Here is a 17945-nt window from a genome sequence, read left to right as displayed (position 1 = left end):
CATTTTAGCTTTTCATGAACAATCCGCGTACATCCGTGCTCATCCATGAGTGGATCGTGCTCAACGTACAATATGTCATGCATAGGAAAAGGGATCACATATAGATGTTGACTAAAATACAGGAAACGATCACGAATGAAACACTCGAACAATGCGTGCTGACAAATCAGTCGAACACCTAATACTTCCCGTGGGGGTTCTCTGGACCAGGCTCGAGAGCCAAGATTGGTCCTTCCTAAGGGGGTTCTTCCTGAGGGGGTTCTTTGGACCTCGACTCGAGAGCCAAGATCGGTTCTTCGAATCGGAAATGAGGTTAGCTTCACTAGAGAAAGTATCAAACTAACACATCATCCTTGTGAACAATCACATCATCTTCATGCAAATCATCATGCTTGTGAGAAATCACATCTTGATCATCATGCAAATCATTATGCTTGTCATTGTCATCCAAATCATCATGCTCATCATTATCATGCAATTCATCATGCTTATCATCATGCAAATCCTGTGTATCATGCTTTGGAGAAGAAGAGACTGAGAGAGTCTCCTTCTCCCGATTCTGTTCAATCTGCGCCGCTTGGACACTAGAAAAGAGTCGGAACAATTCTTGCATGTGTTGGGCTCTCTGTTCGGCCGCCAAGCGTGCTTGCTCATGCTCACACTCTAGGGCTGCCATTCTTTCGTGGTACTAACGATCAATTTCTGCTTTTCTTGCTTCGCGTTCTAACTTCCTTGCGTCGCGTTCTAACTTCCTTTCCATAAACATCTGCTCCAAAGCTTCCATAGGAGTTAGTGCAATCCTTGGCGTAGATGGGGAAGGGGGAGGGTCAGAAAAACCTTCTGGTGGGAAAAATTCTTCTTTGTCTCTCTCATGCTCATCACCTCCAAGCGAAGTATCCATTCCGCTTCGAGTGATGACCGTCCACTGAAGTCTTGGGTTCTTAAGTTCACGAGGAACTTGGGTTCTTGTGGGTCTTGGGTCTTGGGGTCTTGAGTTCTTGAGGTTCTTGAGGGTCTTGAGGTTCGTGAAGTTCTTGGGGTTCTGCTTTCACTTGCAATCTGTGTTAGAGAAGGATCTTCTCTTCACCTGAGTTCTTCTCTTTCTTGCGGGCTCACCCCTTGGCGGCCTTGCGCTCTCACCAAGGTTGCTTTTTCCCACCTCACGTCGATTGGCCGGCCACTAAGTGCACGGTTCGCTCTCAATGAGTGAAAAGAGGCACGTCACTCTTCAAAAACACGTTTAGGAATCGACACGCCCAAGCGAACAAGCAAAAAAATTTTGTGGTTCTTGTGGTTCTTTCCTTGAGTGATACAGAACACATACCAATGTAAGGTGCAATGGAATGAATGTTTGAACTTTGCTCAAGATGAGTGCTCCGAACTTTGCTCAAGGTTCCTTTTGTTCTTATGGAAGGGAGAGCCTTCCGTTCTTAATGAGAGTGCAATGAACACAAACAAAGTGAATGGATACTGTGCGAGTCAAGATCGTTTCTTCGTGATTGATCGAATCTACAACGAGGTTAGCTTCGCTAGAAAAAGCATCAACTAACACATCATCCTTGTGAACAATCACATCATCTTCATGCAACTCATCATGCTTGTGAGAAATCACATCTTGATCATCATGCAAATCATCATGCTTGTCTTTATCATTCAAATCATCATGCTTATCATTGGCATCCAATTCATCATGCTTCTCATCATGCAAATCATTGTGCTTATCATTGTCAATCAAAACATCATGCAAGTCATTGTCAATCAAATCATCATCATGCTTCACACAATCATGCAAATCTTGTGTATCCTGCTTTGGAGAAGAAGAGACTGAGAGAGTCTCCTTTTTCCGATTCTGTTGCATCTGTGCCTGAGCGTGAGAAAAGAGTCGCAATAACTCTTGCATTTGTGCTTTGTTCTCGCGATAATATTCTGCTTCTATGGCTACCCTTCTGTCTTGGTACTCACGCTCGATGGCTGCCATATCATCTTCGTAGGCTTTTCTTTGTGCTTCTCTTTCTTGGTCCAACTCCTCTATAGGAGTATGGCAATCTTTGTCGTAGATGGTGAAGGGGGAGGGTCGGAAAAACCTCCTGGTGTGGAAAATTCTTCTTCGCCTCTCTCATGCTCATCACCTCCAAGCGAAGTATCCATTCTGCTTCGAGTGATGACCATTCTAAAGTCGTGGGTTCTTGTGGGTTCTTGGGTTCTTAAGTTCACGAGGAACTTGGGTTCTTGGGGTTCTTGAGGTTCTTGAGGTCCTTGATTGGTGAGAATCTAGGGTTCTTGAGGTTTTCTTTCGCTTGCAAATCGCGTTGGAGAAGGATCTTCTCTTCACTCGAGTTCTACTCTTTTCTGCGGACGCACCCCTTGGCGGCCTTGTGCTCACACCAAGGTTGCTTTTTCCTACCTCACGTCGATTGGCCGGCCGCTAAGTGCAGGGTCCGCTCTCAATGAGTGAAAAGAGACACAAGGGGAGGCTGGACAAGCCCTTCTTTCTTGGGATTCCCGTCACTCTTCAACAAAACACTATTAGGAATCGCCACGCCCAAGTAAACTTGGGTTCGTGCGATCGCAACAAGCAAGAAAATTCTTGTGGTTCTTTCCTTGAGTAATGCAGAACACTTCCAAAGCTCTGATACCAATGTTAGGTGTAGTGGAATGAATGTTGTATTTTCTCAAGATTAGTGATCTTTATTGCTCAAGGTTCCTTTTAGTTCTTTAGGGAAAGAGAGAGCTTTCTGTCTTGTAGAGTGCTGTGGTCACGAACAAAGTGAGTGGCTTGTGTGTGCAAATGAATGAGACTGAGAGAAGGAGAGAGAAGAGATACGGCACCCGAGAGGTTGTAAAACCCTCCTCCGAAGGCCCCACTCTCGTCGGCGAGAGTGGTCTACTTATTGATTGCACAAAGGTGTACAATGCGTATGCAATGGACTATGCAACTTGGTCTATGCCGATGCCGATGCCGATGCCGACGACGACGACGACGACGACGATGATGACGACGATGGCTGAAATCTGAGATCTTCTAATCGCTGAATTTCGGGACTGTTTCGGTGGCTGAAAATGACTGTTTTGGCTGCGTTTTCTTGGCTGAAAAATGAGGTTTCTTAGGGCTGAAAACTGATGGTCTTTACGGGCTGAATCTGCTACACTTTAGGTGAATGATGCCGGTCTTAATTTGCTGCTGAAATCCAAAAACGCCAGGGGCTGAAATTGGTCCTTCTGTCGCCGGGGTTCTGCAAATGCAAAAACGCTAGGCTGATCTGCTGTGTCGTGATGATGCCGGGGCTGATCTGCTGTGCACAAATCGCCAAGGCTGATCTAATGCAAAAACGCTAGGTCTTCTATGGAGAAAACGCCAGAGTAGTCGCGGGGGTTGGTCTTGCTGAGAAGTTGCCTGTTGAGCAAGGTGCTCCTGGTGCCTCCTCTTCCATTTAGTGCTAACTTGGGTTTGCTTATATAGAAACTTAGCAAAATTTCCCTACCTACTTTTGTAGGAAAGTCACTTAAAAATAATAACTGAAAATCCCAATAAATAGGAAAATAGGCTAAATGCATTGGAAAATTCCCCTAACTGATGCTAATGGATTCGGATGGGAATTCCGATGATCATGCTGTGTGCAACCGGAGGATATGCATCTATGCTAAGTGACTGGGCATGCACGGTCTACGAATAGACTCACAAAAGTACCAGATCATTGCTAATCTAATTTGATCGGATTGACTGAACCCTGTTGTGGTGTAGCTTGTCCACGGACACATAGGGTTGGGATGTGTCACGTGACAGTGTGTCCTGCTGAGAAGTTGCCTGTTGAGCAAGGTGCTCCTGCTGCCTCTTTTGCCAGAAAGTGTTAGGGCTAGGTTTTTATTTATATAAACAAAGCAAAATTGCCCTACCTACTTTCCAACAAAAGTCACTTGAAAATAAGAAGTGAAAAATGTCAAAAATAGGGAAAATAGGTGGATGCACTGTAAAAATGCTACTAATGGGATTTGATGGGAATGCTGTGTGCAACCAAAGGATATGCATCTAATCTAAGTGGTTGGACATGCACGGTCTGCGAACAGACTCACCAAAGTGCCAGATCACTTCCTATTCGAGACCAACTTGACGGAATTGAACCCTGGTCATGCTGTAGCTTGTCCACGGACACATAGGGTTGGATGTGTCACGTGACATGTGTCACGTGACAATAGTGCATACATCGGAGTTTTTAAGATCAAGAGGATTAGCTTTGCGAGAGACACCAGAGTAATAAGAAGATTTCTTTTGCTTTCCATAAAGACAATCATTACAAAAATCCAAGTTTTTGCCTTTTACATCAACCCTCTTCAAAGAGGAAAGCACATCAATACCCTTATGGCTCATATGGCCAAGTCTCTTATGCCACAATTCTGTGTGTGAAGCAACTTTAGCAACAACAATAAACTTACCAGGTAAAGCTTTGCATAGAAGATAGTACAAAGTACCCTTTTAGACCCTTTTACAACAAGCATAGAGCCCTTAAGCAACTTCCATGAACCCCCAACAAAAATGGTCGTATAACCATGTGCATCCAATTGAACAACGGATAGCAGATTTTTCTTAATGCCTGGTACAAACCTGACATCATTAAACACAAGCTCTTGACCATTGCTAAGAGCGAAACGCATAGTACCCATTCTCTCAATATTGCAAGCAAAATTATCACCAAGGTACACCTTGCCATAATTGCCTATAGCATATGTAGCACTCCAAAGATGGAGTCACATGGAATGAAGCACCAGAATCCACTATCCAAGACTGGGATAGGCCATCATTAGCACTAAGTAATGCATCCATGACATCTTTCTGCAAGATAAGCATGTCTTCTGCATTAGTTATCACCAAATCTGAGGAGCATGAAGCAGTGTAACAGGGAATGGCGGACGGAATGGGGCCCTTCCGTTCCCGGAACGCGTTCCCAAGCCCCGCATCTCCTCGAAACGGGAACGGGAGCGGAACGCTGTTCCCTTGCTAGGCATAACCGGAATGGCAACCGGAACGGGGCCCGGAACGTGGAACGGCAAATCCGGAACACCAAAGTTTAAAAAAATGACAGTTTGGGGTAGGTTTTTTGAACTTTGGGGGGAGTGTTTTTTCCATCCTCTCCTATATAGAGAAGGGCTTTAAACCCTCTCTCTCTCAAGCTCTCTACCTCACCCTCTCCCTCAAGCCTCTCTCTCCCTCTCCCTCTCCCTTTCCCTCAAGGCTACCGTTCTGGCTTCCGTTCCTGTTCCGGAAACGTCCCAGAGCCCCCCGTTCTCGTTCCTCGTTCCCGTTCCCCGTTCCCCGTTCCTGTTCCGTGTAACTATGGCATGAAGCCGCAACCAAAATTTCCTCAACGTCTGACAACTCCTCAATGACCACACTAGAGGATACATTTGCATTCTTAGCATCCCTGGAGGAATCACCTGTTGATTTTTTCCCTTTCTTCTCATCTTTCTTCTTCTTTCTTGCATTTCCTTCTTCCTTTCCTGCTCTTTCTTGAAATACCTGCAATCGGGTTTCTTGTGACCCTTTCTGCCACATTGATAACAAGTGACATCCTTATCTTTTGTCTTGGTCTTACTTCTATTTTGAGTCCTGTTGCCCGCATCACGCTTTTGATTTCTACCTCTTGCATTGCAGGCAGAATTGCCACCTTCCCCACTAGACTTGCGTCTAATCTCTTCATTGAGAATAGACCCTCTCACATCGTCATAAGTGAGGGTGGGATTGTTGCTCAAGGAGAGAACCAAAGTTTCCCAAGTATCTGACAATGTCATAAGCAAGAAAATAACTTTCAGCTTGTCATCGAATTGTTGAAGCCCATTGTCCTGTAACTGACTCAACCCACCTGTAAAAGCACTCAAATGGCTCAGAAGCTGACTTCGAGTCATGAAGCTGCATATTCACCAACTTTCGCATCAAAATGCACCTGGTTCACAGGCGTGGTGTTTTCATAATTGGACTTTAGCTTTTGCCATATTGCATAAGCAGAGTCCAAACGCTTGATGTCCGTCAAAATGTCATCATTGATAGCCATTTTGATGTAGGTCATAGCCTTCTTATTTAACCTGGCCCACTCTTTGTCAGACAAACCTGGTGGCTTATTCTGTTCCAATGCACCTTCACAATCCTTTAAGAAAAGGATACCTTGAATGCGTTCTTGCCAAAGATTGAAGCCTTTACCATCGACCCGTTTGATTTCCATCAAACTTTTAGTGTCAGATGCGGAAGAGGAAGAAGCCATCTTAATTCAACCACAAGTGTGTATACAAGGGAGATGCAATAGGCCGAAAATTTCAGCAAATAGTAGCAACCACAAGACTTTGCATACAAAGAGCCACAGTTTCTTTACATGAAACAGTCCAAATCTGAAATTTCAGCTGAAATGTGCAATTTCAAGCATTTGTACTCAGCTTTTCACTTAATTTGTCATGACAAACATCAATACATTTGATCCCACAACTTTGGTACACCTGCGTATCACTGTTTTGACCTGTTATATGCTGTAAATCACCTGTTTTGACCTAAAAACAGCCTGTTTTGGTGACCTTTTCGACCCCGGAAGCAAGGGGCGTCGGGATGGAAGCGAAATTGATCGCGAGAGCGCAATATTTACTTGTTGTCTAGCAGACTGCGCAGGGTTGTTTTGAAACCCTAGGGCTCTGATACTAGTTGAAAGCGCGAAGCAGAAGGTACTGGTAGGTGCGCGTCGCGATGTAGTGTAGGATTGGGGCAAGAAACAGGAGGCACAAAGCAACAGAGAGCTAGCGCTAGAGATCGAAGCAGGGAGAGAGAGATAGCTCACGTTTTTTGGGAAAACTCAATAAGTGAGTTTTAGGTTTTTCCACTTTTATTATAAGTGACTTAAAAAAAATGTGTCCAGGTTCAATGTGAACCTGCACAAAGTATAAAAATGTACAAAAAGGGGTTATTTAGGCCTTTAACCCAACACATACCCTCTGATTGCACAACCCATGATCACTAGTATCATGACTCAGTACCTAGCATGAGTATTTTCCACCATGAGAACCCAATTTTATGATAGCATGTGAACCACCTCTTATAGGTCACTTAAATTATTAAGTGACTTAATGATTTTCCAAATCGTGGAAGGGTAAAGGGAGACTACTCGACCCAGAGTTAGTCACCTATATAAGGAGGGCATTGGCGCCATGATGAGGCAGAAGACCCAAGTGCTGAAGACCTAGGAGCTTAGTTCAGTAGCGCTCCTCAAGAGCAAGCCTTGGCGTTTTCTCAAAGCAGCAACATCAGCTGCGTTTTCACAATTCAGCATCAGCTGCGTTTTCAGAATTCAGCGTCAGTTCGTTTTCAGAATTCAGCATCAGCAGCGTTTTCAGAATTTAGCATCAGTAGCGTTTCCAGTTTCGGCCATAGCTTTTTCAACGGTTTCAATTTTCAGCCCATCGCCGTCCTCGACGGAAGCAAATCAGCCCTCAGCTTCGTCGTCGTCGACAGCCTTGTTGTCGACATAGTCGTCATCACTCCCAAGTCAGCCAAGAAGAAATAAAAAGCCTTTTAAATTTCAGCCATTTAACTGGCGCTTTCTTGTTCAATAGAAGGGTGTACCACCATGTTCGAGCATTTCCCTTGAAGAAAGAGGTAGCCCTCTGAATCTTGGAGTGCTCTGAGTAATGCCCTCCAGAGAAAGCTATATCAAACTGCTGTATGATGAAGGCCAAAGTCCTCGAAGCATCTCGGAATCCAAAAAAAGTGTCAAACTTAAATGAGTGTCCACCTTCTTTAAATTCTCGAACTTTCTTGCTTTTGTCTTCGAGGAAGTCATACTCGTTGGCTTTATAGAAATGCTTCTTCTTTGTGTAAAATCTGTGATCGTCAGAGTTGGAACTATCTGAAGACGAGTCCTCTGTAGAACTCTCAGAAACTGGGCGAAACTTAGGCTTCTTTGCCTTTTTCTTGCCCTTTCCGAAGCTTTGCTTTTTGCTTCGCTTTTTCCCTTTCTTGTCTTCTTCGCTCAAGTCAGAAGAGCTAGAAGAAGAAGAAGAAGAAGAACTGGATACTCCTTCAAATCGCACATGCTTCTTCTTATTTCTTGCCAAGGCAAAAGTAGATTGACGATCCAAATAACCCGGGAAGTCAGTTCCTTTCTTCTGCTTTTTGTCGTGCTTTTTGGCTTTGTTGTTCGCGTCAAAAGGTTGAGTAATCCGTGTATCAACCACCTGTTCCAATTCTTGGTTTGTAAACATCCTCGGAGTAGGAGGTTTCTTAAGTGCCGGTTTGAGGGGTGGCTCTGTGGCTTTCTGCCACTGGGTGTGCACTTCGTCGAAGGATGTCTGAGTCAAAAATTTAGCAAATTTCGGATCTTCACAATGTTGATCATCATCTTTGTCACGTGATGATCTTTGTCGCGTCGTCAACCAATTGTCGACGTTCCATCTCTTCAATCTCCGCCTGAGTAGGCAGAGGCAAGCCATACTCTTCCTGAGAATCTTCTTCGTGATCTCTTCCCGCATCCCCAGATGCAAAGGAAGTTGATTGTTCGTTGTTGGAATCCATAAGTGCCACGAGAAAAAGGATCGGATTTCCTTGTAGAAGAGAAATCAGCCGCACTCTGATACCACTGTAACAAACTTGGACACTCCAAGTCAAGATTCTACCGCGACACAGCAGAGATTCACTTCAAAACAGTTCACAATTCACAATTGATTCAACACGGCCCGGCGGAGTTCCGTGCCTAGAGATATTGGCCCCAAAGATTGGTGCCCCTTTCGGTATTTCTTTTTGTATTAATCTGTGTTCAAAGTACAAGAGAGTGGGAGGGTTCTCAATCTCAGACTCTGCGTCCAGATGCTCTGAGTTGTGAGAGCCCTGCCCACGTATTTAAAGGTTATAAGGGATGCCCAAAAGCTGTCGATTTTAAAAGCCTCTTAAAATAAAGCAATGAGTCTAAAAGATGTCCCAAAAACTCAGCCAGCACAAAAACAGTTTTCCGTACAGCTTTGCCACGTCATCAGCTGCGCCAAAAACTGCTTTTCCGTACGGATGCCGCATCAACACTGTCTCCGCGTTTTCCGCAGGAAAATATGGGACTGCCACGTCAGCATGGTTTTTGCATTTTAGCCTACTGCCAGGTAGTGTGGGAATATCTGGGCATGCCACGTCACCGGTTTGTGACATATACCTAGATGAATCCAGGATAAGCCCATATTCACCCTTGAAGGAAAGTGCAAGGTATGGACCCATGGTAGTCACCCACAAGACAAGATAACCATCAGCTCCATCATGCACAGTATTGACTAAATACCACGACATCCCCACTAACATCGTCAGTGCCCAATAGTGGGTGTAGAACTAGGTACTAACATATGCTCTCCAACCTAACACACACACACACACACACACACACACACACACACACACACACACACACACACATGAGCATACATCAACACAGTTCAGCGTACTGAGTTTCTGTCATGACTTCGGAGATCAAGGGCAGACTCAATCATAATGAAGCCTAGCACTAAAAGAAGCATTAAATTGAAAAAATTAGCACAAAAATGAGGTAGTTGATAGGGCATACGCACCACTAAAGATAGAAAGAACTAGCACAATATCAACTGGTCGTAACTCGAATGAAAACTTCACAATATGAAGTTTGCATGTCCGCTATACGACTAAAAAATATACCTAGATGAATACAGGATAAGCCCAGATTCACCCTTGAAGGAAAGTGCAAGGTATGGACCCATGGTAGTCACTCACAAGACAATATAACCATAAGCTCCATCATGCATAGTATTGACTAAATACCACGACATCCCCACTAATGTCGTCAATGCCCAATAGTGGGTGTAGAACTAGGTAGTAACATATGCTCTCCAACCTAACACACACACACACACACACACACACACACACACACATGAGCATACATCAACACAAAGTTCATGACTCCGGAGATCAAGGGCAGACTCGGTCATAATGAAGCCTAGCACTAAAAGAAGCATTAAGTTGGAAAAAATAGCACAAAAATGAGGTAGTTGATAGGGCATACGCACCACTAAAGATAGAAAGAATTAGCACAATAGCAACTGGTCATAACTCGGACGAGAACTTCACAATGTGAAGTCTGCATGTCCGCTATACGACTAAAAAATATACCTAGATGAATCCAGGATAAGCCCAGATTCACCCTTGAAGGAAAGTGCAAGGTATGGACCCATGGTAGTCACCCACAAGACAATATAACCATCAGCTCCATCATGCATAGTATTGACTAAATACCACGACATCCCCACTAACGTTGTCAGTGCCCAATAGTGGGTGTAGAACTAGGTACTAACATATGCTCTCCAACCTAACACACACACACACACACACACACACACACACACACACACACACACACACACACACACACACACACATCAACACAAAGTTCAACGTACTGAGTTTCAGCCCAAGTCTGTTACACGGCCTATGCTCAGGGATTTTGGGAACGGAATCGGGAACGGTATGTAGGGCTTCACGCTCTAGGAACAGACAAAAACAAAATTGAGAGTTCGACTCTTGGGAATTTCCCACAAGGAAAGGAATATACCATTGAGTCTTATGATCTAGAACGGAGGGGTCACTCCGCTTCTTGTGCTTGTAAAAAGACTCTCCCCTAATAAAGATTCTCTTTGGAGGGGGGGGGGGGGACGAGCCCATCTTCAGGTCCCAAATACTATGTCGATCTTCTCCCTCATCTCTTTTGAGTTGAAATTTTATTCATTTTCAGCTTGTTGATTATTCATGTGCTCTCCCGTTTGTGACAATATTCATAGTAGGCAAATGCAAACTGAGAAATGTTGCAAGACGGAAAGGGATCTCCAAGCTCTCTGCAAGGCATATACACTGGCTAACATTGACCATAATCAACCCCTTCTACCGCACAAAACACTCTAGATGGCTGGCTGAAAATATGCAAAGGTACCAAGCACAAGCACAGACCGTCGCACACAAGTCTCCTCTTGCCTTCAAGACACGGCCCCAATCTTGTCCAACTCATCGTTGAAAAGCAACACTCATCCGCTACCTACTAGCCAAAAAACGCACACTCTTAAGAGTTCTTCACGACAAAATTGAGGCAAAGCACCATCTGTCCCCTCCAAATTGAAAAACGCAAAGTTGAAGTAGGTCTCCACAATGAAAATGCAGCCACAAGCTCACACTCTTGCTGAAAATATGCATCCCAATCAGTCCTTCACATGCTCTCAAACCACTGGTAGAGCCTCACAAGGCTGGGCACAGCCACAAAGAAGCCCTCTCACTAGATCTAGACATGAAATCCATGAGATGCCCTACAAAGAAGCCCTCTCTTACTAGATCTAGACAGAAAACTCTTGACACTGTGAAAGAGACATTTAACCACTCTCTCTTGGCACCAACCAACACTAGAGTGATGTGTCAAATGCACCAACTCACCTAGCACAAACCATCACTTGATTGATGTGTCAGACCTCTACTCTTATCTTTTGTGGCGTACCTATTGTGAGTGTGCACGTATAAAATCTGTTGCGCCGGTGTGAAATGATACAAAATAGGATGTCTTATGAACCAAAGGTTAAGGGATGGTTGTCTACAGCATTCTTTCTTTGTGGAACTAATGCATGCATGTCATCGACTGATGATTGAACATTGCATGAAGTAGTATCAGTTGATATGCTTTCTTGGGTTTTGTTTTCACAAGTGTAATAAAGGGCAATCTTCTTGAAGAAGGGAATATGAAGAACTGAGGAAGGCCTGCACACATAGGAGCCAAGTGTACAAACCCGCAGATCGTGCCAGAGAATCCTCTGCTAATTTCTCCAAAATCAGGGGCTGTAGGGACGTTGATAACATGGCCTTGTACGTACTTTGCTGATATGGAAGATTTTGCAAGCTGATGCTTCGTGTAGTTTTTTACCCCAAAAAAATCAACCAGTTAGTTTTACCATGGCTTTTACATCAGGGCTTATGAATAAGAGGCCATAATGTCAGTTGTATGTGATTTTTAGAGTGTTATGTTTGAGTAAAGGGCCTTGTCACTTTGTTTGATTAACACAAATAAAGAAATACCTCCTCTTGTGTAGAGTGTTTATCGTTTTCAATCATGTTTCCAAGTTAGTTTCACTTATTCACCGCCTGGCATATGGTACTAGCCGGTTACTTTTGTCTAGACTTGATCTTTGTACTATACCCGGTGTTTAGGAAAGTCTTTATTCCTAAGAGGCCCGGTTTCTTGCTTATAAAGATGCAAATCGAAAATGCTTGTAGAAATTTCCAGGATTTTTGCGATTGGCTAATCTCGATTTTCAGCCTGCTCAAGGCTAAGCCGAGGCAAACCTTTCTCGAACACACACTAACTATACAAGATCAGCCCATTGTCTTCTTTACTTGGCCATATCCAATCTTACAATACAAATGCAAACGATTTTCACTTCATTGTACAAATGTGACAATACGAATGCAAATAATTGAAGCCCATCTCTTTACAGAGTGAAACCAAAAGATCCAAAGATAGAAGCAATGTAAGCATGTGTGTGTAAATATTGAATGTTCTGGGGTTACCGAGAAACATACCAAAAATCTGCTGCACAATCGCGTACTGTTGAAAAGCACCACAATTGTTTCCTTCGCCATCTTCAAATTTCAGTTTAAAAGTTTAAGCCAATACTCGGAGTTCGTTTTCCCACACTCAGAGCAACAGGTACCGATTGTGTATTTGTGATAAGAGTTGTTTTGCAGGTACTCCATCACAGAAAAGGAGCAAAGAAGCCTTTGACTATGCTCACGGATTCTGGGAACGGAATTGGGAACGGTCTGTAGGGCTTCATGTTGTAGGAACAAATGGAAATAGAATTGAGAACTCGACTCTCAGGAATTTCCCGCAAGGGAAGGAATTGACCATCGAGTCTTATGATCTAGAACAGAGGGGTCACTCCAGTTCTTGTGCTTGTAAAAAGATTCTCCCTAGTAAAGATTCTCTTTTTGGGGGGGGGGGGGGGGAACCCATCTTCTGGTCCCAAATACTATGTCGATCTTCTCCCTCATCTCTTTTGAGTTGAATTTTATTCATTTTTCAGCTTGTTGATTATTCAAGTGCGCTCCCGTTTGTGACAATATTCATAGTAGGCAAATGCAAACCTAGAAAGGTTGCAAGGCGGAAAGGATCCCCAAGCTCCTTGCAAGGCATATACACTGGATCACATTGATCCATAGTCAACCCCTTCTACCGCACAAAACACTCTAGATGGCTGGCTGAAAATCTGCAAAGGTACCACGTACAAACCGTCGCACACAAGTCTCCTCTTGCCTTCAAAACACGGCCCATATCTTGTCCAACTCGTCGTTGAAAAGCAACACTCGTCCACCATCTACTAGCCAAAAAACGCACATTCTTAAGGGCTCTTCACGATGAAATTGAGGCAAAGCACCATCTATCCCCTCCCAATTGAAAAACACAAACTTTAGGTAGGTCTCCACAATGAAAATGCAGCCACAAGTGGCACTCTTGCTGAAGATATGTAGCCCAATCAGTCCTTCACATGCTCTCAAACCACTAGTAGAGCCTCACAAGACTGGGCACATCCACAAAGAAGCCCTCTTACTAGATCTAAACAGGAAACTCTTAACATTGTGAAAGAGACATTAACCACTTTCTCTTGGAACAAACCAACACTAGAGTGATGTGTCAAATTTGAAATGCACCAACGCACCTGGCACAAACCATCACTTATATATACGTAGATGAATCCAGGATAAGCCCAGATTCACCCTTGAAGGAAAGTGCAAGGTATAGACCTATGGTAGTCACCCACAAGACAATATAACCATCAGCTCCATCATGCATAGTATTGACTAAATATGTAAGGTGCAGCGGAATGAATGTTGTATTTTCTCAAGATTAGTGATCTTTATTTGCTCAAGGTTCCTTTTAGTTCTTAGGGAAGGAGAGAGCCTTCCATCTTATGGAGAGTGCTATGATCACGAACAAAGTGAGTGGATATTGTGCGTGCAAGTGAATGAGATTGAGAGAAGGAGAGAAAAGAGATACGACACCCGAGAGATTGTAAAACCCTCCTCCGAAGGCCCCACTCTCGTCGGCGAGAGTGGTCTAACTTTGATTGCACAAAGGTGTACAATGATGATGCATGAACTGATGCAAATGGGGGCTATGTCGATGACGACGATGATGACTTTAGGGCTGAATTGGGCCCTCTGCTATCTGCTGTCCACAAGGGGGAAAATGCTGAGGATCTGGGTGATCTTGGGGGTGCTTCTCATGGCTGAAAATCCCTGGTTTTGGCAAGGGGATTAGGGCTGGAAAAAAACGCTGATGAAGCTAGGCTTTGGCTGCGTTTTTGCTGCTGTGATCGTAGGCTGAAAACGCTGGAGCGAGGCAAGGCTGCGTTTTAGGGGCTGAATACCTGCTGTAAAAACGCTGTCAAGGGCTGCGTTTTTCCATGCTGAATATCTGATGTAAAACGCTGATTCCTGCTGGGTGTTTGCAATCCAAAAACGCTAGGCTTTGGGCTGCCTGAAGGGGGGAAAAACGCCAGGGAAAGCAGCTTTTATGGCGATGGCTGAAGCTTGGGAAAACGCCAAGGGAGAGATAGGCTTGATGGTGATGGGAGGTGGCCTCACCAAGATGGCTTGGGGAGGGTCTTGTTGAAAGAGGGAGGGAACACCTGTTGCTTGGTAGTCTGCTGTGCTCCTTGCTCATCTGCCCTATTTGTGCTAACTTGGGTTTGCTTATATATTAACTAACCCAATTTTCCCTACTGAGTTCCCAACAAAAGTCACTTAATAAATAAGTGAGAAATGTTAAAAATAGGGAAAAAATAGGATAAAGTCACTTGAAAAATCCCCAAACTGACTCTGATGGAATCTGATGGAAATGCTTATGCTTATGCAGTGTGCAACCAGAGGATATGCATCTGCACTCAGTGACTGGGCATGCACGGTCTACGAATAGACTCACAAAAGTGCCGGATCACTTCTAATCTAAACTGATTGGACTGACGGGAACCTTGTTATGGTGTAGCTTGTCCACGGACACACGGGGTTGGATGTGTCACGTGACATCCCCTCCTTTTCAAAGTGAGGTACTGGTACTGAACTGTATGGCGTCGAGGGAGATCGCCAACAGCATCCAGAATCCTGGAAGGGACTCTTCGTCGGCCCACTCGGACGTGTGGTACTTGAACTTCATAAAGGTCTGTAACGCTTGCTTCTTTGGGCTGCGCCGGAAGCGACACAAAGTCTTCTGTGACTCCTTCAATGCTTCAACTTCGTCGAGAGTCATGCTTCTTTCTTCTTCAAGAATCTCCATGGCTGAAAATTCTTGAAACCATTTCCAACACAAAACCATGAACATATCTATTCCATGTAAAGTGAGTGGAAAAAATCTTGCCTTCGCTAAAGACTATGTATGCAATGTAGATGAACATAGAGACGGAGTGACAACCCGTTCATCAAACACATGCAAACAATGAGATCGAATCTTTCTCTTATGATCTAGAGCAATCAACTGTGGCAAATCACAACGGAAATGCGCATACTTGGTGCTCATACTTTCATGTGCTCTTTCGGAAACTGTGTCATGCCAAGGAAGAGACATGAAATGTGACTTCCTTACATACATACTTTTCAGCTTTTCACGAAAAATCCGCATACATTCGTGCTCATCCATGAGAGAAACGTGCTCAACATACAATATGTCATGCCTAGGAAAAGGGATCACATAACGATGCTGACTAAAATACAGGAAACGATCACGAATGAAACACTCGAACAATGTGTGCATATCAATCATGCGAACACATAATACTTCCTGTGATGGTTCTTGAGACCGAGGCTCGAGAGCCAAGATCGCTTCTTCGTGATTGATCGAATCTGCAACGAGGTTAGCTTCGCTAGAAAAAGCATCCACTAACAGATCCTCCTTGTAACAATCACATCATCTTCATGCAACTCATCATGCTTGTCGTTATCATCCAAATCATCATACTTATCATTGTCAATCAAATCATCATGCTTCTTATAATCATGCAAATTCTGTGTATCATGCTGTGGAGAAAAAGAGATGGAGAATGAACAATGTCCTCTCCATGAATGACAATAGGAGAATCACTTTTGGCATTGAGAGCTAAAGTGTTAGTCTCAAAATCAATGAGAGCCTTTAGTATCATGCAACCATCGAATGCCCAAAATCATATCACATCCGGAGAGAGGAGAAACAACAAATCTTCTAGTGAAGGCAGTCTGTTGAATTGCAAACAACACATCAAGGCACTCCTCGGTGATGAGAACGTCTATACCGGGACGAAAGCCAGAGACCTCGATAGGAGATCTCGGACTAACTTCGAGGCGGGCTCTCTCAACAAGAGAGGAACTGATCACATCATGCATACTACCTTGGTCAAACAATATGACAAAATGGTGCTCCGACGTACGACCATAAGATTTAATGAGAGAATCATTAATGGGAGGGTCGTGAGAAACTGGGGGCACACTTGTGTTATCATTCATTGCATTGACAGAGGAAGTGGGTGCTGTGGGTTCTTTAGATTCATTCGATTCAAGCTTAAGATATGTTCTTTTTATGTGACCCTTAATGTGACAATGAAAACAATGACCTTCCTTAGAATAAGTGCTTTGTTCTTCCGACGTGATGTATCCTCCTACAATTCGATGCGCTACCTTTTCATATGGAGTAAGCTTAGGTTTAGCAATTGTGTTAGCCTTACCCTTAGATTCATTGGAAGAATTCTTTGATGAGAGACTGTTGGAAGATTGGTTAGAAGAGTTATCATTCTTACCATTCTTACCATCCTTACCGTTCTGAGGGTTCTGAGAAGTCTGTGAGGTACTTGTGGAAGCCTTGTTCTCCTTAGGCTTTCCCTTGTTGTGCTTCATCTCCTGTGCGAGAGCAATCGCTACCGCCTTGTTGAGATCGATTGGATCGAGCACCTCCACATCGTACTTGATATACTCGTCCAAGCCAAAGAGAAAAGCCTCTTTGCGCTCATCATCCGATTCTCGTAATTGAGTGCCTAACTGCAAAACACGATTAGAAAAAGACATAACCGGCATACCATTTTGCTTAAGAGAGCGCCAATTGTCCTTCAATCATGCGAGGTACTGAGGTGGCATAAACCGCGCCTTGAGCTTGTCTTGGAAATCAGCCCAATTGAAGGAAAGGGGTGTGAATCAGTTGGCTTCCTCTAGGTGCTTGGCTAGCTGTGCCTCTTGCCATGCGTGGTACCAATCGATGACATCATCGGCAAGATACATAGCTGTCGTCAAAACTTTGCTATTTCCTGTCTTCTTAGTTGTCGCAAAATAAGCATTAAATTGATGCAACCAAGAATGAATAACCGTAGCATCCATCTTACCATCATACTTATTGAAGGTCAACTTCTCTATGACTGGATGGTTGGAATCCGCATCGTGGCTTGCACCACTTGATGAACTCCCACGATCTTTGGGTGGTTCGGTCTTCGAGGCTAGCACGTGGGAAATAAATTCTTGAGTGCGTAGCTCCCTTTGAGCTTCACTCTCGGCGTCCCTTTTTGCTTTTCGTTCGTTTCGTTCATCGCGCTCGCGTTCGAAAGCAAGGCGATTGGCTTCTTGTTGTGCCAGCGCTACTCGATTCGCTTCTAAAGTAAGGCGAGTCGCTTCTTGTTGTTGTAGTGCGTTTCTTTCCTTTCGTTCCATCGTAATGCGAGTCGTCTCTTGTTGTGCCAACATCATGTCCATCATTGACTTGACCATCATCTCCATAGGAGTTAGAACAACTCGTGGTGTAGATGGCGAAGGGGGAGGGTTGGAAAAATCTCCTGGTGGGGAGAATCCTTCGTCACCTCTCTCATGCTCATCACCTGTATGCGAAGTATCCATTCCACTTCGGGTGATGACCATGCACTAGAAT

The 17945-nt window shown here is 44.1% G+C and overlaps 1 protein-coding gene across 3 annotated transcripts in view; it reads left to right on the top strand.

Moving 5' to 3' along the window:
- Positions 1-17945, top strand: part of DPMS1 (Nucleotide-diphospho-sugar transferases superfamily protein) — a 93813-nt gene that overhangs the window by 30567 nt on the left and 45301 nt on the right. Inside the window, exon 1 of one of the 3 annotated variants that reach the window (XM_086528768.1) lies at positions 11737-11878. The exons of the other annotated variants lie outside the window; for them this stretch is intronic. Within the exon in view, the coding sequence (XP_086384894.1) occupies positions 11871-11878 (8 nt within the window). The 5' untranslated portion in view covers positions 11737-11870. Of the gene's footprint in view, positions 1-11736; positions 11879-17945 lie in introns of those variants that run through there. 3 annotated transcript variants of the gene reach the window in all.

The sequence above is a fragment of the Adiantum capillus-veneris genome, chromosome 14 (assembly GCF_014529385.1).
Source record: "Adiantum capillus-veneris isolate H3 chromosome 14, ASM1452938v2, whole genome shotgun sequence".
Lineage (NCBI taxonomy): Eukaryota > Viridiplantae > Streptophyta > Polypodiopsida > Polypodiales > Pteridaceae > Adiantum > Adiantum capillus-veneris.
This window is presented reverse-complemented; position numbering and strand designations above follow the sequence as displayed.